A 25,799-nucleotide genomic window follows, 5' to 3' on the forward strand; every position below is an offset into this window, starting at 1 on the left:
TATACACCCCCTGGACAGAGCTGAGTAATTCAAGTTACTATAAATTGTAAATATAGCCATAAAAAAGAACATCACTAGTACCAAAAGGACTTTATACATGCCTCTCACAAAAAGCTACTTAGAGACATTTCTTAATCTTCTTGATTATTTAAATATGAATTTACCATGAACTGTTTATACATGAAAACAGAAAATGTATTTTTATGGGATTTTTTTTTTTTAAATGAATGTTTACACTATCCTATTGTCCTGAATGGTTGAAGAGGTTTTAAAACTGAATAATAATATAAATGTCAGTATATAAAGATGTTTATGATAAGAGTAGTTTCTTACACATTTAAGTGCTGCTGAATTTCTATCCATATTTCCACAGGCACATGAGAAAAAAAAAAAGGGGTATCAAAACAGTCAGATATGTAAATTCAGAACTGAAAGTGAAATTCATAAAAATTCACATTTTTCTAAACCTAAACCAAACTTTCTTCTAAGTTACACCACTGAAATCAGTGGAATTGTCCTAGTTTAAATAAGAGAATAAATTTGGCTCCATTCAGCGGTCCTTTTGCCCTTCCTATATGCAACTGATGTATTAGCTTGTTCACTATTGAATAAAATAAGAAATTCCTACCAGTTAGCACTTCACAGTGAATTATCATTAAAGTTGGTTTGCCTAATTTCCCAAGTAACACTATTATTAAAGAAGTTTCTTTAATATTACAGTCTCAAAAAATTTATCCTATGTAATACCCAAATTAGTGCAGGCAGACAGAAATATATTGCAACGCTTATAGGATTTGCCAACATTCACTTCTAAAGCTTGTATATTTTATCAGTATGCTTGTGACCTGATCTAGACAAGCGGACTTACACCACAAATTTTGAAATTTGTCTCTCCTCTGCTGGTGTCAGAAAAACGGTATGACTAAAGCAGACTCTTAGTTATTACTCACACCTAAAATTAGCTCTGGGTCCCAAGGGCTAAGCTATTGCCTCCATTTCGTCTCATCTTGTTATTTTCAGGAAGTATACCAAGGATCTTGCTGAAGTAACTCAAATTACAAGAACAAGCCTACCTAGAAAGGAATTACTGGAAAGAGTAACCACTTGCAAGTGACAGGCTACTGGTTCACATTTAGCTCTCAGAAACAGCAAGGCATGCATAAGTATTTACAGGGAGGACTTGGAGGATTTTTGTAGCCTTACTTATTTGCATCTTCTCCTATTCACACATGATTTCTAGATTTGCCACTCAAGGAAAGTGAATAGGTGCAGGATAGACTCTCCACTTACCCTTTAAATAGTGTGTCCTTTTCAAAACATTACTTAAGTGAGTCAGGTTTTAATTTGAACACTGATGATTACTTCCTACCCACAGTTCTGCTAAACAAAGCAGTATGGATCCAATCCCGTACAGAATATTTTTTCAAAAGTCAATTTCTTTCACAGAAAAGCTGAGCCCCCTGTATTAGACTCTTCCCTCCATTTTCTATTCCAAACATGGCAGATTTTTACAGTATCAATAAATGACATTAGTAAAGACCTGTCGTAACTGTTATAACTACCACGTCTTAAGCCCTAGTGTCAAGCTGATCTGTACTGAACAGGAATTAGAATGTTGCGTTCGTACAGCAGTTCTCCAGACACAACCTTACTGAGGCCAAATTGCAGCAGCCTTAAAGTGAACATTTATGAATGAAAAGCTTTGGGAATACAAGAGCAGTAACTGTACAAGTATATGCAAGCATTAAGCGTCGTTATATTTGCTATGCTTTTTGACTATGTTTGACCTGTCAGAGTTTACTATAACACTTTAATCATCATTGCTCTTCTGACCAAAATGTGTATTCCCACTGCTATTAAAAAACAAGAAGAAAAAAAAAAGATTTAGGTGTTAAGAATCAGAGCAGTCTACATATGTCACCTATTATATCAGGTGTGGTTTATTATTACTCCCTCTTAGAGCATGATTACACATGAAGGTGGAGGGAAAATAATAAAGGCAACCTTAAAGAGATTTCAGTTCAAATCTTTTCATAAGGGCTGAAGAGAACTTAAGATATAAACTGTAAGGTTCTAGCCTGTCTCCACAGTGGGCCGAAACCAGGATCCCAAGTGTGAACATTTGGCTTGGAAAGAACTGCAATATGTGTCATAATTCTAAAAAGGATTTTAATAGCTTTTTAAAGTTCTATTCTATTTTTAGTGGTGGTGTTCTACTGAAAACTTTCTAAAAATGCACTGGCCACAGGAAACCAGAAAATGGTAGTAATTATAAACAGGCCACAGCCAAACAAATGTAAATATGTCAACTTGCATTCCATATGAAATCTTCTAGTTTGTGCTTTGTTTATAAAATGACAGAGGCTATATATATATTTTTTTTTGCTCAATTATATAATTAAAAATGAACTATTTTTGAATTTTTGTAGAGTGATGTAATTTTCAGAATGCTGAAATCTTTAGAGTTCCATGAGCCTTTTTTAGAAAAGAATGATAAATAATTAAGTTAATGATAAATTATTCCAATGAGAACCTTAATGACAAAACCATTAAATACCAAGATCTATTAGAGAACAGTCTGCAGTCATTACTACTAGACTATGATAAAATGCTTTTAGGAATTTGGACATGTTATTATAAATTGTATTACTAAAAATATATTTGAAAAATAGAAGTCATTACAGTGAATTAAAAATCTTAGTTGAAAACCAGTCCTTGAGACAGATTTTGACATTTATTCTTAAAGAATCAGTCTTTAATAGCAATTACTACCTTCTAGCTATGGTAAGATGTATTCAGCAAAAGGGTATTTTGCTCCTTTAAGATTTTTAGCATATACGTTCAGTTAATCAGATTCTACAATGTGGGTTAAGATATTTCACTCAGTAATGAAAGTTAACATTAAAATTAGACTAATGAAAGAAAAAAAAAAGACTAGTGTAATACTTTTTTATTTTCCTGAATAAATGAAATTGGAGCAATTAGGATACCTACTACATTCAAATCAACAAATTCAGAAGAACATTATTATGTCGTCTTTGCACAGCATAGTAAAGCTCTAGTCATGGTGCACTATTCTCTGCTAAACATATTTGCATATTGAAATGCAGTGCACTATTTTTTACCTCTTTATAAGCTGGGCCTACAAAACCTAGAATGTGGAAAGCCACCTGCCTGCTGTTGTCTCACTTCATAACTCAAAGGACAAACAAAATACGGTCAGATGCCAGCAATGAGAATTGCTACCACAGTGATACACACAGAGTTTGTAAAAAGATTAGACTCACCGAAACTTTGATACTTACTGGCTTACAATGATTGACTTCTTAATTTTAGCCTTTTTTTTTTTTTTAATTTAGATGCTAAATATGGAATAAACCTAGAAGAATGCAAAATAAGTCACTGAAAATGGCAAGAGGCAGGCAGAAGTTTAAGATTTTGGTGGTTTACACTTAGGATTGCTCTAATTAATAATTTTTATTGGTTTGTTCATCCTCAGTGTGGAAAGAAGGACTCCAAGGAAAAAATTGTGTACTACTGTCTATGTTAAAAGATTTGTTAGTTTTCTCATAGAAAGCACAAGCCAGATAATTAGTGGAAACTGCAAAAATATGGTAACTTCAAAAATAATAGTTCAAAAAATATTAATCCCTACGATACTAAATTTCTTTACCATAAAAGTATAATGATTTAAATATCCACAATGCTGTAGTAATTTTGTATACCTAAACCTGATAATTTTGTATCTGGGACTGCATAACTAATATGTTCAGGAAAACATAACTCATTTTCATTAACCTGCAGTAAACTAGCTTGTTTTCTAGTTCTCCAATATCTTCTTTAGAGTCTCCCTGCATTGACTTTGTTCCTTCTCATTTAGAAGATCTAGATTTGTATGAATGGGATTTGGAATGCATACTACCAGCAATAGAGATTTTGGCATTTTTATAAATCCAAACTCTGTTCATGCTGGACAAGCACCTTTTCTCCTTTTTTTAAAATAAAGGCGACCTGGCCAGTGATGACTCACTGATGATCTGTATGAAACACAAACATACAAAACATTCTTAATGTTACAGACACAAAAAAAGACTGAAGAAAACATAAACCGGTGCATTTATGGGTGACTGCACAGGCATTAAGTGCATGATACATTAATCTATTAAAAGGAACTGAAAAAACAGCTGGACTGTTGAACATGATGGTGCTTATCAAAGGATTCCAGTAGTCAAAACCACCAGAACAGTTATTCACCTCCATGCCAATTTCTGCAAAACACGTTATACATATTTGTTATGGTACAAATTTAGAAGACACAGCTCAGATAGTGGAACTAGGAGTGCATAGTGGATAGAATACTTATATTCCTCTCTCTGCTTTTCTGAAAATTCTGGGGATAAAGCAGAAGTGCGGTTCCTCAGTTCCGTCACTGCCTTGTCAAACCCAAAACATCTACCAGGACTCTGAAGAATGAAAAAGTTCTAAGGAATACAAAAATACAGACTGCACCTCACAGAAGGAAGGTAGGTTTCACCTTAATTTGTTTGTGAGACTTGTGCATATTCTACTCACTGTATCATATGCCAGCTTTAATGTGACCTAGGATGGAGAGAGACAGAGCATTAACTAACCAGGAATTTAAGAACTACATTGTTAGGCATTTGATCTGAAAATCAATTGTACAGAATATTTTCTAAATATTTAGAACATACTACACTACACACAACCTGAAAACAAGTAGTTCTGCTTTGACTGCAGTAACCCTTACATGAACCAGGACAGATGTTTCTCCTCAAACCTCTTCAAATACATAAGAAAAGCCATCTGGATACTAACTTGAACCTCAAGAGTAGGACCTCTCTTCATATTTGCATTAAAAAAAGAAAAAAAACGCGTGTGTAAACTCAACTTTTTGCTAAGGAAACAGACTATCATCCTTTCATATTTTAAGTCTATAATTCACTTTGCCTCATTAGGGAATTAATCAAGGGAATTGGTTTGATTAACATGGAAATCAGAAATTATTATTAGATAAAAATGTGCTGGAAGATCATAAGACTACTTTCTGTCACTGAATGGGAAGCTCATCATAAACACCTGTAGCTGATTCACTACTCTTATTATTATCCTAACTGTTACTAACAATAACTGATGATGGAAAAACAAATGTTCTCCTATTATCTTACATAGTTATTTTCATTAACTAATGGAGAAATACAGCAAGATTCCAAGAAGATGCAAGATCTGCTACTGGAAGACATGCATTACTAAGCCTTTTTGAAAGGCAGAATCCTGAGAATAAGTAACATGGCAAATTATTTGCCAGCACAACATCTTTTGGGAGAAGAAGTTGTAATTCTCATGACATCTTTTATCTTTCCTTTTCCTACTTGTATTTCACAACACAGTGTGCTGAAACACAGATGGTGTGACCTGGCACTACACTTACAGATTTACCTCCATCTAAAATGAGCTCTCCTTAAGACTCAAATTTACAATTCAACAAATATACACCTAGGATATTAATTCAATAAATATCTTAATACCAATAAATTAGTGCTGAAATTATTTCATTGTGCCAGGGCTCTTGACACACTTAATTTAAAGTATGTAATTTGACAATGAACAGCATGAAAGCATATTAAGCTGCTGTCCATGTATTTAGAATCATAGAACCATAGAACAGTTTGGGTTGGAAAGGACCTCTAAAGGTCATCTAGTCCAACCCCCCTGCCGTGGGCAGGGACATCTGCAACTAGATCAGCTTGCTCAGAGCCCCGTCCAACCTGACCTGGAATGTTTCCAGGGATGGGGCATCCACCACCTCTCTGGGCATCCTGTGCCAGTGTTTCACCACCCTCAGCGTAAAAAATGTCTTCCTTAGATCTAGTCTAAATCTACCTTCTTTTAGTTTAAAACCATTAGGACCCCTTGTCCTATCGCAACAGGCCCTACTAAAAAGTCTGTCCCCATCTTTCTTATAAGCCCCCTTTAAGTATTGAAAGCATAGCATCCGCAATTCCAAAGAATAACCTTATCAAGTATGAAAATGCAACTACATTAGTTAAAAACAACAGCTATTTAGCAATAACAGACACGTTACACAACAAAGCAAAGGTGTTAGAACTGAAAGAGCCCTTCTAGGCTACTACATCCATTTGTTTATTCTTCTACTATATAGCTGCAGGCAACTATAACGTAATCATTTTCATCAGTTCTTCAACCACCATCCTAGGCAGACCTCTTAAATTCTACCACAGATTTACTTACAGATGTTTGTATGGATGCTTGCTCTTGCACAACATTGCTTTTTACCTTAAAGATTTCTTTCTCTTTCTGGTCTTTATAGCCTCTGTCTGTTAAGAAAGAGGAATTCTGTCTCAGACCTAGCTGGCTGGGTTAACCAAATTGAAATCCTTAAAAAAATTCTCTTCGTATGAGACATGATACATTTTCTTTTTTACCCATTACATTTTTTTAATATTCGTATGAAACTTCACACCTTTGATGACTGTAAATGACCCGAACATCACAAGTATTTCAGACAAGATATTACCAATGTCAAGACAATGGCATTAAAACTCTGTTTCTCCCGGAAACATGTTCCTGATTAATTCCAAGTTCATCTTTGCCATTTTTAGTCATTTCACCTCTACGGTGCTCAGTTGATTTGGGATTAATTACTACATTCTGACTTCTGGAGTCTTGCCAGTTGCTCCTGAGTAACATCTAGCTTTCAACAGGAATTACTAAAAGCATTATTATTGCTCTCTGTCCTATTAAATGACCTTCAAATTCTAATCATCAAAAAAAAAAAGTTTTCAGTTTTCTGAAAAGTCAGTTTTACCTAGTTTATCAAACACTTTTCTATACAGAAGTAGATCAAATATTTTACAGATGGTCAGGCAGCTAGATCAATACTTGTTTGGATCTGCAATATTTCTGTTGTCTGAAAAATTATCAAAGGTAGAACTTTAACACAATTTAATTTTCATAAATTTATGCTGCATTTCACCTAATGTGCCATTTTCCTTCATGTCTTTAGTTATCCTTTCCTCTCTAAATCACCTACAAAATCTTGCGAAGTAAATTTTGCCTTCGTACATTTCCCCAGCATACAGTGTTATCCTAAAGCTGAGAATTCATTAAAAATCCTTGCTTAGGGTCTTGCAATTGAAAGTTTCAGTCTCTTCAGTAAACTGAGATGTAGATGATTTGGCATTAAATTATCCAACTTTGCTTCCATCCTGAATATGTATATATCTATATATTTGTTATGACTGGTTTTCTTCTCTTTGTTCTATGTTCAATATTATCCTATTTCAACTAAGCAGCAGAAAATAAACTATCCACAGAACCTAAGGTGTAATTATTAATTTTGCAAGCAAATAAATGTACAGTGGCATATTCAGCACTTCTATATAATTTTATAAGAGAGGAAGTAAAAATCTACAAGGCACTGGCAGAACTAGTGCCTGTTGTTACTCTAGGGAAAAATAAAGAGTTAGTGTGGCAGTAATTTAGAATGTATAGCTTATTTTTAAAGTTTCTTATGCTGTTTTATTAAAATCTAATAAGCAAGAAGGACAAGCAGAAAAGCAAATAAGGAAACTGGATAATGATTAAATGATCTTAACAGCCAGTGGTGAATCGCCTGATTTAATTAATTTCTTGCCTAAAGTATTATTATTTTTTCTTTGATCTTTATAATTGTATTACAGTGTTCCTTGGTTAGACTTACTACGTGGAATCTGGTCTTTTATTTCTAACTCTTTCAATTGTTGCATTATATAATTTGTAAGCTGCTTTCCTTTGATACTTTCTGAACTTTTTTTTTTTTTAATTCTCAACTACATTGAAAAGTTATTTGAAAAGTAAAGTAAAACAAGTGGTCTTGTTTTGTTAATATTTTTAATATATTTGTTAATATAACTGGTTTCGGGGAAAAAAAAAGAGTATGAATATAGCTACATCCTAGCTATCTGGTATTTCTTACTTAATACAGATAATGCTTTATATAAAATGAGTGTAGTAATCATAGGTAATGAGAATAATTTTGAAAACATACAGCCAAAATATTCTAGTCACATCAATCCCAAAATGCTTAACTCCACACATTCAGCAATTCAATGGGACTGACATTGTCAGCATACTTAATCCTCTGCTATAGCTATACAACCCCAGAGAAGTGCCTCCAGGATGAGAAATGCTGTTATCTGTGCTGACTCTACTCGAATGTGGGGACAGTACAATTCTTTCCAAGTCTACATCTTCTTAAACCTGTTTAAAAGCTTATTCCTCTCACAGTTTCAAAACAGATAATGATTCTTCTCTTAAAATGGACTTCCTGATGGAAAGAGTCAAACTTAAATTGAAATGACAGTTTTTGTTCTTAAAGGAAAAAAAAAATCAAATGAAAGTGTCCTCTTAGTTTCATTTTTGCCTATGTATGAATGAAAAATGAACATGAGCCTTTTAAAGAGAGTAAGCAGCTAGTTGGTAATGGCTACATTAATGTAGTCTCATTTGTACTATTTTAGCACAGGAGTACTGCCCTACCCATGAATGAATGCTTTCACTGTACAGCTCTGTAACTCAATGTTAAATACGCAAAGTATTACAGTTGGGAATTTAAAGAGGTTGTTGAGGAGGGTCATGCATTAGGATGAAAAACTGGAAGTGCTCAAATTATCTAGCTTACAAAAAAAAGTGAAGAGGTAATTTGGTTGCATCCTGAAAATACCTAAATGAGAAACCTGCTCTCCAATCTAATAGATAAAAATATATCACGATCAAAGGACTGGAAGCTTGTGCCAGACAAATGTAGACTACAAATAAAATGACTTCTTTTTTCCCAGCAATGAGAATAATTAACTACCAGAACAATTTATTACAGGTTGTGGGAACATTAATGAAAGTTTTAAAACTCAAATGATCTGATGAAATGAGTGAATATGAGTTTATCTAGAAAATACATTGGCCTAGTTCAGTCAAAATCAGATTAAATGACGCTAGTAGTCAGTTACAGGATTGGAATCTACTAAGAGAGATCCATACTTTCTCTAATCAGGAAAGTATTTTCACTAGTGGCAATACAAAATGACTATATCTAATCATCTTCAGAACAGATTTCTTTCAAAACACATTGTATTGAATGGGATTTATATTTGATAGACTACCAAAATGCTACAGAAACGTCAATCTTAAGAAAATATCTTTGTTAGGTCAACAAAGATAAAATCTGTGGGATGCAGAATCTCTGAAGCATACAAATATCTGAAGAAAGTATATTTAATGTGTATACATTTTATGAAAGCATGGAGCCTCCCTTACCAATGAACAGGTTAAAGCAGAAATAACACTAACACCAATATTTTTATCACCTAAGCTTTTAATGCTTTAAGTAGAGTCTCTATGGAAAACTAACATGAGACTGGAGACCATGGATTTCACCAGATACTTATATTGTAAATAATATTTTAACTATCTTGAAAATTCTGTAACAACCCAGGAAGTATTTAGGATACTAAATGTAATAACTTGCCTCTTCACAGGGCAATGCTAAATGCTTCGTATGAAATAAACTGAACAGAATGATACATTAGAGAAATAAAGACACACTCCACTTCTTCCAGCAGCAGAACAAGGTAAAGGGAAAATGCAAGCCATCATAACTGGCTATAAATCAATGCGAACTTTTGCTGCAATTTTACTTTAGAGGGAATGAAGATGTGACATTTGATGGAAAACAAGGAAAATAAACATTTAATCTCCAGAAACCAAACTAATGGTAGAAATGGCACTACCAACTACCAGGCAAGAAAAACAGCTGGAGCACATTGTAAAAGAAGCGAGAAGTACAAAGCAGCTGAACAAGCACACTTTGGCCAGGTATAATTTCAGGCTGCTTTGTATTTTTCTCTTTTACAATTTTACTTCTACCAGCACCTGCTTTTGCTAAGCTGTGGAGTCAAAGGCTGGTATGGGGAAGTGTTGGGTTCTAGCGAGGACTCTCTGCAGGCACAAATCCATGCTCCTCTACTTGGTGAGCAACAGTTTACAGCTCTGGAAAACCTGTAAGACCACCACAGATATGCAAGCCTTTCTTTTGTAAGGTTACTCAGCTGCCTGCCTCCCCAGCCATTAATTTCAAATGGGTTACACCTCATTTTATGAGCTGGTCTTGCCACTATTAAAATATTGATTACATGGAAATTTAATGAGCTGTTGCCTTTGAATTATTCTAGTCCACTAATAGAAATAATGGTAATTATAAACATGATATTGATCATCACAACTTGCAATAACTTGGGTGAAGAAGAAACACAGCTAATTATAGTTTGTAGTTTGCAGCAAGACGTACCAGAAGTGACTTGACTTAAAGGGCACACTTGAAGATCAAAGGGAGACTTAAAACATTAAAACTTCCAATCCATGAGGGGAAGAGGGTTGGACATGTACCTCTGAAACATGCAAACAATATTACTGTCTGATTTTCCAAAGTCACCGTGAAGACAGAGTGAGACTTTCTCAACCATTTCAAAGGAAGAATAAATTTCTGAAAGAAACAGCTTGCCATTTATCTCTTTTCTTAGCTTGTTATAAACTTCAGAATGAATAATTAAGTGTTTTTTTTTTAAAAAAAAAAAGGTATTATATGCCACTTGACTCAGCTGTTGGTACTGTGCCCTTAGCTGGAAAGGGATTACAAGTCTTGGGCCTGTTGTGGAAAGAATTGCTATCCAGAAAGCCAATTCTTGAGTAGTTGAATGAGGGAATTTCACCTGTGGGAGTAAAGATTAAATCAGGTTTGCCCCTTGAAGAGTATGTTTGACAGAGAAAGCCAGTCTAATGCATATTTCAACTTGTAACTATGACAACTCATAGAACCTAATATAGATGAGCTGCATGTTGCATTAACATTTAAAGTATAAATTAATAAGTTATACTTCTTTTCAAGAGAAAATATTTGTTCTCTAATCATAAGATTTTAATAGTCAGACTTTCATCTTCCCACCTCACACAAATGACAGACAGAAAGAGATTTCTTAATTTTGCTGCTGCGGTGTTTGGAGATGGAGTTCAGCAAGACAAAGTTAAATGGCTAAATTATAAGCACTTTAGGAAGTTATCATCATTGTCACAATGCTACTCATGCCTAATAAATAAAAAATACAAGTGTTCCTTTCACTTATAGTTCCAGCAACACTGCTTCCATTCTTCTGCAACATACAGTTTTATTTTTTCTAAAAGGGACAGTCTCTATAACTTAAGATAGTACTGGGACAAAATTTGACTGCATTTTTTTCAGTAACCATCAACATTGGAACTAACATCAGTTAGAAGGCAGCAGCTTGTGCCCTCACAAAATAGGAAGAAAAATCTAATAATTCAAACTTGGATGAGGCTCTGATAGGCTTTTAGATAGACACTCTGATAGGCTTTTAGAGCTCAATTGCAAATAATTTAATCTAAAAAAATAAAATTATTAATTCTTCAGTGAAGTCAAGTGTGTTTTAAGTCAGGATACAATTCTATGAATGCTGCAGAAACATATTATTCCTGCATTTCTACATAAAACAAAATGTAGTTTTATATACACGCAGTTACACAATACAACATACAGCTGTGAAAGAAATGCAATGGTAGGCATGTTTAAATGTATGCAAATCATGTACTACAATACCTTAGGCTCAGCATACACTTGTGCATACACATGCTTATGTGATTTTAACAGATTAATAGTTTCATTAACTTCATAAAACGGCTCATCTGTTTAAAAATAAATCTGCGTGCAAGAATGCACAAAAGTAAAATCCAACAGATTTCTATCAACACTTTAATTGTCTTTATGATTTTTCCCCCCCCAACAGATTCAGAATATATGGCTGTTACAGCACTTCTGCATTTTTAATCTGAATCCTGTATTAAACAGAATGCAAAATTCTGTTTAAGACAAAAAGTTAAACTAGCTGGCATATCCACAATGAGAAGTCTAAGAACTGCAATGAAATATTCTGGGATCTACTTATAGAAAGAGTATGATGTTGAACAGCAGCTGTGGAAAATGTAAATTTGGCTTAATCCTTCTGGGCTGGTTACTGACACAACTTGTGCCTTTTCTTATTAAGCATAAGCAGTGGTTATGATATTTTAAAAGACATAAATAATAATCTAGTTTGGCAAAGTTATCTTCTAAGAAGAATTATTACCTTTTTAGCAGTGGGAATAGGCAAAGTCTGCAGAGCAGAATTTCCAAAATACTTACCACGGTTTGATGGTTGACCTGGATCACCTCATCACCAGCGTGGATTTTCTTACACTGGTCAGCAGGAGACTAAGGACAAAAGATAATAATGAACTTTACATGGAGGGTGTGCAGGGGGAAGGAAAGAGCAGGAATTAAAACAATGTTGAAGGAGGCAAGCAAGCTGTGCCCAAAGAAGTATTATTGTTATCAAATAACAGTAATTGGTCATATTTATAAAACCTGTATTTATAAGGAACTATGTTTTTCCTGGTTACAGCTAGCAATTTGTTGAAGTAATCTAGAATCCCATTTCCATTGGTGATGAACAGCCTTTTTGACTGGTTGAACTATTCTAGATTCTTTATGTCTCTGTGGGGAGTATGAGCCATCACAACCTTGCTGGGAATACACCAAGTGAAATTACATCACACAGACGTAAATCTGTTAAGTCAACAAATACTGAGCTTACTGCATGGTCAGGGACAGGGCTGGACCAACCACGCATGTAACAGAAAAGCAGGTCTCATAGTCCTTTATATAGCAGTTCTACTGCTTAAGTGCACTGAAGATTCTCTGCAAATACACTACAGCTCCAGCACTTCCAAGACAGCACTAGATTAACCATTTGAACACAGAAGTGGTAATTTACTAATGGACAATGTCAGTGACAGACTAGCTCTTCAGGAGATTTTTGTTATATAAGTATATATACATACACACACATATATACATACATATACACAGACACATACAGTATTCCATATATACCATTCACATAATTTTGGGATCGCTGAGCTGAAAAACTCTTATCCTAAATATAGCTGCTTCTGATCATGTTAAAATGGATTAAAACCCATTGAAAAGCTAGTTGAACATGGTCAACTGCTATTTAGCAAACCATTTTTAAATGCTTCAATGAGACCAGATCTTAAATCTGTAAGGCAAATCTGTAAGGCATGCAGGAAATCAGCAGTCATACTCAGGTGTAGAGAATTGAGAATTCACGGCAACTTACTTGCATTGTGCACTAGCTTACAAGAGTGTTCTACTGACACAGAGTACACCAACTTGAAATTCAAGAGAAAATAATCAGAAAAGAATTAAAGAGCTGAGACATCATCTTGAGAAACAAATCACAGTGGAAGTTAGCTATTAAGGAAGTAGACCAGCCAGGAGACTTGGACAAGGTTGAATGTTTACTCTACTTGTTAGATGTGGAGTCAGAGAGAGGAGAGGACAGATTGTCCCATCTCAAACAATGCAGAAACATTTAAAGCAAAATACTCTTCGAGTAACAGTTCAGGTTCCCTGTCCAAAAAGCAGACTGCTAAGAAAGGCAGAAAAAGAGCCACTTGCAGCTACAGAGAGTGATCTACCTCTAATGCTGTTGAAGAAGTTCTTCACAGAAAAGGAGTTATGTTATCAAAACTTAGTTCAGTTCCTGGATGTCTTTTGGAGCCAGCCTATAACATAAATTGCCCATGGCACAAGAGCCAGGTATAAGTGCAAAGAAGGAAAAGATTTATCTGAATGAAAGGTGACTTGTAGGAGCTTATATTCATGACCTCACTGCATACCAATCAAGACTTCCAGGAAACAGGCAAGAGCTCTTCAGCTGGACAGTCTTCACCAACCACAAATCCCACCCATCATTTCCATCCCTTTTGTGGATGGAGATTAAAAACATAAGATAAACAAATAAAAGGAACAAAGACAAGAGGAAAAAATACAACAAAACCCCAGATGGCCACTGGGAAGAAAATGACTGCAATTACTCTGAAAAAAGTGCCAAAGAGACTCATCTATGAGGAGGTCAAGTCACCCTCCAATAGTCAGCACCTGCTGACCTATCAATAGATTCTTCAGTCTACACAGCTGCCGGAGAGTAGGAGGAGACATGATTAATTATTCAGTCAGAAAAAACAAGCCAATAGAACAAATAGCTAATATTTGACACAGTGATTCCAAGTGTGTTATAGGTGCTATTTCAAGCATAGCTTTTACCTTCAGCCAACTACTTGCTCGTCATTCCTAACCTTGCTCTGCCCAACCTCCCCAACACAAGCTATGTTCCAACTCCTCACAGGTTTGATCTCTGCTTGTTCTTTCATAAGGGCTTCTGTGTCTCCTGTAGTGGGCCAGCCCTTGAGCTAAACTACCTGGTCATTACAGCCAGATATCAACTCCTGCCATCTGAGTCCTTCTGCACTAAATAAACAGGATTTTACCTACATACTTTATAGGATGGTGTGAAGAACTACCTGGCTCCAGTATCACTTTCTCCTTTTAGTGGAAACTTGCAGAACTTTGGCAGACTGCTCTTTTGCACAGGACTAAACATGTAACAGAAAGATATTTCTGGAATTCAATGTGAATACAAACTTGATTGCTTTAAACAGTAAATGAAAGGTAAGCAGGAAACTGAAGTAAACACCACCATTCATAATGTTTAACTTCAGTTGACGTTAGTTAGAAAAGCAAAGGCATGGTTCTTTCTCTTTTTAGCTCCTTTCCTGACTTTGATGAAGCTGAGCACTTATTATCTTTTAAAATTAAGCACTACTTCTGAGGTTAATTATCCCTTCAAAAGGAATGAAAAATCAACTTGCTGAAATGCCAGAAATTAAAGGTCTTTGAAGCTGGTTTATCTGCACATGTGATTACACTTTTAGCAAAAACAAAAAAGCAACTTCTTATGGTGTTGTCTTATCAAAAAATTTTGACATCTAAAGTTTAGTCAAAATAAAAATAAAAATTTTAGTGGCCAGCAATTAAGTCCTCTTGTGAATTTCAAATATATAAATATTTTCCCTACAAACCGCAGTATATTTCTAAAATGAATTAGAATTACAGTAAAAAAGTGGATTAATTATAGCATAAGTAATTCAATCTATGAACAAAATCTGTTGCAACATAATCAAGATGGATCATTCATAAGTTTCAGGACCCAAGATACACATATAGTTATTTTAAGACTTCTAAATGCTGCCAATGGTGTTAATACAAACAAGAAAACAAATTTTAAGTTTAATTTGCATTAGACTTGTCTTCACAAAGTGTGACACACAAATCATCAGGCTTTCCATGGGTTTCCACTGTCTAAAAACTGAGTAACAAAAACTGTATGATGTAATACTCTCAACATATATAAACCAAGCAGAACAAAATACCACATATGAAGCTCACTCATATGGACCAGCATACCACTGATGTATACCAGCAAGTATTTACATCTTTGGCTAGCTGCACAGTACTAATTTTATGTTCCTTGGGTGTCAGCATTACATAATTTCAATATTAGCTTTATAGAACCTAAACTTGTAATTTATCCAGTATACGCTGTTAAATAGATCCAAGACTAAATGAATACAGTGTGACTAAAACACTATATGAAATACAGAAGGGATGGGTCCTATTATGAAGTCTGTCATAGTAATTAGATTGCAGCAGTTGAAATCAATTTATTTTTTTCAAATTTATAATTATGAATTGCAAGTGAAGTAACAAGAAGGATATTTAGAAGCTACTTCGTTACTCTTGTCACTAGTTTTTCTGTGATCAGTCATACTGATTTATGTGCTGCAGCATTTCTGTGTGCTTTTGGTTCAGATTTGCCTAAAACTTCTGGGACTACAATGAAAACAATAATTAATACATTTTTCTTGGTCTCTTCTGTATTTTTACTACAGATGATGGAAAATATGAAAATGCAATGGTGCTTAACTTGTCCTAATACAATTCCTTCAGGAATGGTTATTTTCATAAAAGAACTTTTCATACATCCTCACACAATAGTCATTTGGATTGTTAACTAACTTGTTTTTTTAACATTGTCAAATCATCCGTCCCCTTCTCTTCCTGTACCAAAATCTGTTTGCTCCTTTCCACAGTTTCTCCCTTCTTAGTGATAGTCCTGCCAGTAATTACTGCTAGCTTTGAAAACTTTCTGGTTTATCAAAGATTATTCTATAACCTGTCTGATATCGAATATAATATCTTAAGTTATCTTCCTCCATTACCCATGTCTTTTACATCCACCCATACTGCTGATATTGCAACTATTTTAAAATTTATTATTTTACAATCTATTTTACTGAATTCCTTAAACATACAGAAGCTACTCATTTTCTGTGAGTCAATCCTAGGGCAGACATCATCTCCAGAAGTCTAATTTTTCTAACATTCTTTTAAAATTAATTTGGTAATTAGAACAAAAAAAAAATCACAAAAAAATTACTGTCCATTTTAAGAAGAAAACAAAGAACTTAACAAAAAAGTATTCATCACTGTATGACAATATTTGCTCACGCATAAAGTAATCTGACTGTACATATTAAGGGCTGCTCAGATGACAACTACGCTTATCAGTAACTCTGCAATTTTGTGACTACTCTGGTCAATATAAACACCTGAGACAGATTTGTTTTCCCTATTATATTATTTCTACTGTTCTGTTGACAGAAAAATAGTTCTTTTTTTATATGAACCTGAACTGTCCTATGTTCTGATTTATCTAAAGTAGAGAACAAAAATTAAATACAACAGATATTATTTTAGACTAATGATGATGCCCTTACGTGAGAAAAATTTACTTAAGATAAAGGAAAATTCTTTTGTGCCAGAGAGAACATATACATGAACACTATTAGAAAAGTGTATTGGAAGAACCATTGAGGACAGAAGTTCAAGATTTTCATTTTATTATATTAGTTATTAGTCACTTCATCATAGATATTTTTCTATGTCTATTTTCAAGGGTTCCAAGTTTTTACAAAGGTGATATGAAATACGTACAGAAGAGATAAAGAAAAAAGTATTAATAAAGAGTGGCTTGATTTAAAGCAAGTTTTCATATTACAAAATGCACTGCAGATAGAACATACAGAACATACTTGTATGCATGATAAAAGTCTTTTAGAATAAAGAAGCTTACATTTTCAGTTGTTCCTGTGATTACATGTAGTCCATCATATGTTGATTTGATATACATTCCCTGAAAAAGAGCAAGAGAGGTAATTAGTATTTGTAGGAAACAAATAAATGATGTTTGCACGATAATTAAAATAGTATGTTTATTCCAGTTTAAGGACCGTAACATTTGAACAGACTGGAAGGAACCATGGTCAATTAACATTTGCAAATCTAAGTTAAACAAATATGTATCAAGACCCATTATAAACAGCATAGTTTTCTCACTTAATGGTTTTTTTAAATTCCAAAGTTTTGGACAGAATTCAACACTGAGCATCAGCATAAAAGCTTGTTCTTATTCAGTATTTGAAATATTTAACATGACCTCTTTTTAGGACTAGTGACATAAAAGAAGTATCAAAACTGAAACCACGAACAGAAATAGTCTTTAAACTTAAATGCCCCATCTTCAGAGTTACTGATTCAATAAAAATGAAACCATAGCCTAACTCAGAAAAGACATGAGCCAGTGCTTATATTGCCAATTTCTGGAGAAAAATGAGCTTGGTGAACTAACAGGAGCTTTGTAATTAGTCCGGCGAGAATTCTGCTTCAAGGAGGCAATTGACAAGATACAGAGAGACAACCCAAGTAGGTATCTATCTCGCTGTACACACACACAGAGGCTTAAATGTCAGTGAGATTCAATTGCTTGTATTCTTGCCTCCCAGGAGTAAGGTCATAGCTTCACATCTCTCCATATAATATGGTTATCCATCAAATTTTGAAATCTAATTAATCTAATTGGTACATTGTACTGCTGATTTATTATCCTTTCAATAATTCTGTATCACCTTGTGCTGTCAAAATGGAAGTTTAGAGCCCCCAGCAATAAGAAAGAACGTTTTGTTCACAGAAGCCAATTTCAAGATTCCTGAACACTAGTGAAGATCTTCAGGCTAGGTGTTTACACAAACACAGACACCCAAAAAAAAAAAAAAAAATCCCAAACGTAAAAATACTACGAAGGTAAGATCATATTGCTCTCTACAACTGCCTAAATTGGAAGGGTAGAAGAATAGAGAAGATGGAGCCAAACTCTTCTTGAAAGTGCACAGTAGGAGGATGAGAAGCAAGGGACACAAGTTGGAACTCAGTTAAAAAAAAAAAAAAAAAAAAGATTTTTCTTCCCCCCCCCCCTTCAATTTTACCATAAAGATGATAAAACGCTGGAACAGGTTGGCAAAGCTGTGGAATCTCTGACTTGGAGATGATCAAAACTTGACTGGATGAGGCCCTGAGCAACCTGCTCTAGGTGGGGCTGCTTTGATTTTTCATCATGAGAAAATGTGACTTCTACGTTAATGTAAACTAATTCCATTTCATCAAGTTTTAACTCTTTTTAAGTCTTAGAAGTAAAGACTGGCTAAAACTGATAAGATCGCTTAACTCTGCTGCATAGGAAACTCCATTTTAGATTTTACTCACCATGACTACTTGTTCTCTTAAATGAGACTGCTTTATAAGTTATTTCGTTTGTAAATAACAAAGATGTCCAAATTAAGTCTTGGAAGTCTGAAATCACTTTCAGAAAATGTGGTTAGTTGGAAGAAAGAAGTTTCTGGGGAGTCTTCCACTATTTCCTTCTATACAGTTGGCTTAATTTTATCAGTGTTCACTATTTTATTGTCTCTGTAGTACCTTCAACTGTTACTGACAAACATCTGATTCTCTTTGCCAGCTGAAAGCCATAAACAAGAACACTAGATCATGAAAAACCCTGAAGGTTCTCATTGAGAATGGGACATTGAGTCTCCATTAAAAATCTTAAATAGATATTTAAATCCATCTAATATGTGTTACGCTGGATTTCCCCAGTGAACTTTTAGCCGGAATGTTACACAACATTGCTGCATCCATCACAGAAGTCTGTTATTCTAACACATAGTAGACTTCAGTAACACATTTCCAGCCACACTTCTAATATCAAATTTAATATCACAGTTCTAATACCCTTCTTGTTTTGACAAGATTCATTCCCCGCTTAACAAACCAACAGACTAAGATTTTAAGGCCAAAACAGAACATAGTGCTAAACTTTTCACTAAATTTTATCACATATTTCTTCATAAAGTTCTTAGCCTCTTGTTAAGCTATGTGTATTTTTGGAAAAAATCAAATTACAATTTTATCTCTTAACATATGCCACCTGAGAGACATAAAACCTGACTAATCACTAAGAATTACCCTACATTTTGCTATCTGCTCTTTCATCTTAGCTATTAAACTTTAAGAACAAAAAATATAAAAATAAACAATTTTAGTGAATGACTCATAGCCTTCAAATTATCCTAGATAGAGCTTTCATCCTTGTTTTCCCAAAAGAAAAATAATGATACAGCTCGTTTCTTGTTGACCATTAGTGGCACTGTATCTCCTTGACATATCTGTGTTAACTGAAAACCTTGAAAGATTACATTCTATCTAAAAAATATAAAAATTTTTATATTCATTTTTTATTTTCTATATTTCAGAATGCAAGGTATTTTATATAAAATAGATATATATTACATATATATATTTTACATATCTATCATATATAAAATAATAGCTCCAAAGATATTTTTCCACTCAGGAAAAAGTTCTGAGTATAATACTCAAAACAAGATTGAAAGTATTCTTAAAAAGAACCCCGTAAAAACCATACATCAATTCTGAAAACAGCTTTATTTAGTCTATGTCATCTGTTCTAGAGACCAGGTATGTTCCCTTCTTCAAATCACTCTTTCCAACCCTGTAAACATTTTTCCCTAAAACACCCTTGTCCTTGATATGCTGTCAGCACTTGCCTATCCTTTTACAACAGATAATGCAGTGTGTAACACAGTGTGTACAGTTCAATCCAGCTCTCAGTTGCTTTCTGTGGTAGGAAGATTTTTAAAGGACAATTTATCCTTCTACGTGAAAAGACACTGACACTTAGAAAAGTATTGTTTCTAAAGGACAATCTGTGTCAATGTGCTTCATCCCCACCCCCATCCTCATTTTCCTTTTCAAAATCAGTATTTGTAAAGAGAAAGACTAGAATCTCCAGGCATATTTTAAGCAATACTGGCACAGATTAGCAGAAGCCCTCAAAAGTTTAAATTGCTCATATATATACACACACATACACACAGTAGTTTATTGATATAAATGAAAGGCGTTAAGGGGATCACTTTCATCAAACTTCCAGTGAAAAATGAAAATAATCTACTCTGGCTTATAAGAAATGTCCAAAATTGCAAAACTTAGTCATTTAGAGAGCTGTTAATTCTGTGAACCCAGAAAAAGCATGCAGGTATTCACAGTCTGAATTAGGCAAAAGAGCTGGACCTTGCTTTCAATTTAATGGGCTATTGGCTATCTTTTTGTTCATCATTGTTTCATTCTGTTTCCACTAATATAAGCATTTTTTATGGTTAATAAGCCTAAAAAAAAAAAAATGGAAATACATTCTGAAAAATTTTCTGTCAGATAACAAGTTCCAGGCAAATACCGATTTAATACTGCAGTTGAAGAATTGAAGCAGCAAGCCTCTTTTTCCCAAGCCCAGATATGAATAACTAAGTAGATCCTGTTGTGACAACTGCTAACACTTCTGGAACTATTAGAAATAGTTATTTTGTTTACAATTACTTTCTATTTTACCTGTGGCTTAAAGCAGTCATATTGATTCAGCATATTCAAGAGAGTCTTATTCTTCTTTCATAATGTATTTTTACATAGGCATAATCTTTAATTAACTTGTAAACTAATTTATTAAAAGACGATCCACATATCCACTATTTTGATCCTATTAACTTTTGTTATAAAATCTGATGGAAATGAAGATATACTCTTGTAAGCTAATTATTCCTATGTAACTCTTTACACAAACTGCTTTCAAACTATTTCACAGATTTCAGCCATATGAGCTGTCAAAGTAAAATAGCAAAACCATCAGGCTAAGACTAAATAAGAAGAATGTTTTGTCAGTGGGTTTCACAGACAAAAACCACATAAACGAGGGAACTTTCGAATCCTGGAATCCATCCTAGGCTCTGGGTGGGAAACTTTCAGTGGGAAGTGGCTTCTTTTCCTGTTGTCTCCCACCTCCCTCTGTCTTCTGGTCCTTCCTCTTCAACATGAATGGCTATCCCTCTCAAATAAGTTTTCTTGTCCATTTAGTCTCCATAACACAAGCTGCTTCTCCCCTTGCCCATCAGCTCTAGTCTCTCCTTCTGCATTCAGTGCCCCAAACCCAATCTTCCCACAAGCTTTTTCCTCCACGCATTCAGTCCCAGAATCAGTACCCAGACAGAAGGGATGGAACTCATCTACTTAAACAGTGATATCCCAGGAATATTTAGTCACTTCAAAGTAAGCAAGGATATGCATAGGTTTAGTGGATATGCATAGGTTTTGCAGATATGACAGAGAACCTTCTGGAGTGGCAACTGAAAGATAGGCATCTAAAACGGTACCAGACATCTACATCTACACAACTGAGTCCTGCTGTAAAGGTTTCTCCTACCTCTTTCCTTCCACTTTCAGTTGTTGCCCTCTCCACCCAGCTGTCTTCCTTTCTTCCCGCTCTTCTGGCTCATGAAGATCCATTCTCCTTGTCTAACCAGTTCCAGGGCTTTCCTACCGTATCCTTCACTATCACATCCATCTTTCTACCCAACTAACTCAGTCATCTCCTCCTCAATTCCCAATCTTCTGTCCTCTTTTGGTCTGTTTTCTGCCCTTCCGAGCAGAATTTCACTGGACTCCATTTCCAAAATGACTTCTCTCCTGTTTTTTAAAGAATGGGTCTTTATTCTGATTCTAGTTTCTTCTTGAATCCCACCAATGATCTTAGAGCACAGAAGAATGACAAACTATACCGCTTATCTCTGGGCAAGAGTTGAGTATTCTCATTCACTCTGTGAAGATGGCTCAGACTAGTCAACAGTTAGGGGATTAGAAATAAATAGTTGCTCTTTAATAACTGTGATATATCAGATATGAAACTCCAAAGAATTTTACTAATATATGAGAGGTGCTACAGAACAAGGAAATGTTTCACAGGCTGTTTTATCAAGAAGCTGACTGTTCCTGAGTAACTCTATCACTGTCCCCTAATGAGAGAGTGACTTAAAGGTTTTTAATTAAAATCTGACCTTCGAAAACATATGGGAAGGAATCAGCCATTTAAAATCCTGTTTTAAAGAGACTATTCCCCAGAAAACGGTGTTTCCAGTTATAAATGGAATTTCCTTGAAAAATTTCTTGCAGAGTCATCTGGTTAATTAACCAGGATATAATGACAACAGTATATTTTTAAGTGTCAACAACTATTCCCAGGTTAATCCATGGATATTTCAGACAATATTTGAAGAGCTCTGAATTTCCCAATGACACTAAACTCTCTTAGTATGAGCATTTCTGGCTCATACTTCCAACACTTCCAACTGTAGGCCACTATTCTTTTTTGGGTAACAATGACCTATTATCAGATGATTCATGTTTTCATACCACTTCTTTGCTGGAATATGACAAAATACTTCTGCATGGAAAATTCAGGTATTTAAAACTACAGTAAAATGGTCTATGTGTCTCAACAGCAATTCTACAGAGAGAAGACTGCTGGCTCTACTTTTATAACACAATGAAGCATCAATAGTGAAGATGCAGATTTGTAATGCTACAAACTACTAGGGAACTGCTACACCCCTTGATCTTTTGCCCCAAACATAAAATGGTACTTTAACCTTGTTTTAACTGTCAAATTTGGACAGAGACATATAAATTTCTTTGCTACTACATAGCATAACAACAGCTCTATGTATTTATCTAAACTATCTTACTCAAAAGAGAGTTTATTCTTCTTTCTTATAATTCTTTTACTAAATCCTACCTAAATAGTAACCCATGGACAACAAAAAAGTTAGGCTATGAGAACCTTTCTATGTCAAGCATGATGGAACTTTGTCAAGTTTCTGTAAGCCTTTAAAAATAATCTGAAATAATTAGATTAACACCCTAACAGTTTTAGGACAGTCATGTGTATTTCCACAAAAAAAGCTGCCTTCATATTCTACTTTTTGTTCTTGCATTCTCTTGCAATTCCTTTCTTGAAAAAATGGAAAAGATTGGCTTCCATCACCTTAAATTACAAATTCCACATAAAGAGAAATACTATTTTTGAAAGGGTAGCTGTACATTAGATAGGTGAATAATCCTTAATAAAGAAGGGTCTTTGCATCTGACAGCTCATCTGGTTTTTTTGTTTGGTTTTTTTTTTTTTTTCCTCCAATAATACAGAGCTGGTCTTATAAAAATGTTTATTCCCACAATCTTTGCTTCCCTTAAATTTTTAAATGAAACAGAAAAAGTTCCCTCTGCAGAAAAATTAACAATGCTGTGAATGTAAGCAGTGTATATCTTAATTAAAGTGTGACAGATTACACTGTTTCTATCAGCAGTAGGAAGTTCAGACACAAGAGAAAACAACAAAAAAAAAAGTGAAAGGAAGAGGAATAAAAGTGATACTGCATTCCAGCAAAACATTCCTCAGACATCAGAAGATACAAAAACAAACAGTAAAAACCCAACAGCCTGCCTGTTTAGAATCTCCTGCTTAAGAGTAATCATTAATCTCAAAGAAGATTAAAGTTGCATGTTATGCAGAAGTATCTTTAAATATATGTACAGCACATCAAGTTCAGAAGATAAAAAAAATAATAAAATAATACTGGTTCTAATACAAAAAAAATCTTCCACTACTGACAATCTCTGATCATCCAAGAGTAGTAGGAGGAAAAAAACCCTAAATTTCAAAAAACCCTCCATGCTCTTATCTTATGGATGGTCTCCATATCTATCATCTCACTTAAAACACTGCTTCCCTTTGCCTGCCTTTGTTTATCTGACTGCAGAACTGCTCCAAAGCTGGCCCTGGACTTAGTCTGAGCTAGTTAATAGTAAGGTTCACATAGCATTTCATCTACCCTCACCCTCAAGGACTTAGTAGCAAGCTTAGGGCTGCATCTCTTCCCCTGCAAATAGTAACACAAACTCTTGTCGCAAGGGCCTATTGCTTATGCCGGGTCCATCAAGCCGAGAAATTTAAAGCGGGTGCTGCTGCACCAGCTTTGCTTAATCACTAAACAGAAATTCTGGGACTCCTAAATGCAGAACTTGGTCTACGGACTTTTGAAACATAAATTCCGGGGGAGTAGATTTTTCAAATATCACATTTTTGAGGAAAATCTTGCCTTGTACTGAGCAGTGTCCAAAAATTAAAATCATAGAATCATAGAATCATTAAGGTTGGAAAAGACCTCGAAGATCATCGAGTCCAACCATCGACCCAACACCACCATGCCCACTGAACCATGTCCCTAAGCACCTCATCTACACGTCTTTTAAATACCTCCAGGGATGGGGACTCCACCACTTCCCTGGGCAGCCTGTTCCAATGTTTATCCACTCTTTCAGTAAAGAAATTTTTCCTCACGTCCAATCTAAACCTCCCCTGGTGCAACTTGAGGCCATTTCCTCTCGTCCTATCACTAGTTACTTGGGAGAAGAGACCGACACCCACCTCGCTACAACCTCCTTTCAGGTAGTTGTAGAGAGCGATGAGGTCTCCCCTCAGCCTCCTTTTCTCCAGGCTAAAATAATACCGTAGTTTCATTTACTACAAGTTATTGTAACTTCAAAAGGACGTTTACCATGCAATGCAATGGAATGGAAACCTATCTTTCTCTAAGCAGAAAGGAAAGTAGTTTGTAAAAAGCATTTGTAAGTATAAAAATGATTCAATTTCCTTTGTCATGCTACAACTGGCAATATAAATAACTCAAAGAATTGAAAAACTAAAAGCCAAGGAAGGGAATTTTCTTAAATCACAAAGTTAAAGTTATTTTATTCTATATCATAAAACCTTATGTATGCATGCTCTCTTCCTGTCAGTATGGTCAGAACTGACAGTGGTTCTCACAGTCTAATACTTTTTTAGTACAGGAGTTTATTTCAAGTTTGTCAAATTGGTAGTTTGAAACAAAGTTTTGCCTTCCAGATATCTTACTCAGACTGATCATGCAGTACACTTCAGATGTAAATGGTATTACCATACCTAGTACTACAATTCAGGAGAAAAAGTGTTTTACAATCTTTAAAGTTACTTTAAAATGAAATGGGAAATATATGGAGGGTGTTTTAGCATTTGCCACTGAAAATTCAGTGGCTAAATAGGGAAAAGGAAGAAGCAATTTGACTGGTATATGCAACTGGTACAGCTTGGGAAGGAATGGAAAGAGAGAGGAAAAAACCCAGTATGTTTCTGGAGGCCAGCAAATGCCTGCAGAGATCAGGATGCAAACAGAGTCATCAGGACTTGGAATGGAACCTAAAATGTGTGCTTTCCAATGCAAATTCTTTTGTCCAGCAAACTGCCATGAAACTATCAGCAGAGAGTGTGTTCTGGGAAATGCATGAGATAAGACCATTTTTTAACAAAGCAGACTGTAAAAGAAGATACTTTAGAGAGAAAAAAAAAGGAAAGAGACGACTATTAAGCTCGTAAAAGCAGGGACAGAAAGTTAGAAAATGCTAGAACTGAAGGTAC

At 34.8% G+C, this 25,799-nt stretch overlaps 1 protein-coding gene across 1 annotated transcript in view; it reads right to left on the reverse strand.

The window, feature by feature from the left end:
* Nucleotides 1–25,799, reverse strand: part of LOC143164716 (connector enhancer of kinase suppressor of ras 2-like) — a 213,896-nt gene that overhangs the window by 69,551 nt on the left and 118,546 nt on the right. The window contains exons 7-8 of the mRNA XM_076347640.1: nucleotides 17,184–17,243; nucleotides 12,269–12,337 (exon numbers count right to left, since the gene is read on the reverse strand). Coding sequence (XP_076203755.1) covers nucleotides 12,269–12,337; nucleotides 17,184–17,243 — 129 coding nt within the window. The remainder of the gene's footprint in view (nucleotides 1–12,268; nucleotides 12,338–17,183; nucleotides 17,244–25,799) is intronic.

This window comes from Aptenodytes patagonicus, chromosome 9, assembly GCF_965638725.1.
Source record: "Aptenodytes patagonicus chromosome 9, bAptPat1.pri.cur, whole genome shotgun sequence".
NCBI lineage: Eukaryota > Metazoa > Chordata > Aves > Sphenisciformes > Spheniscidae > Aptenodytes > Aptenodytes patagonicus.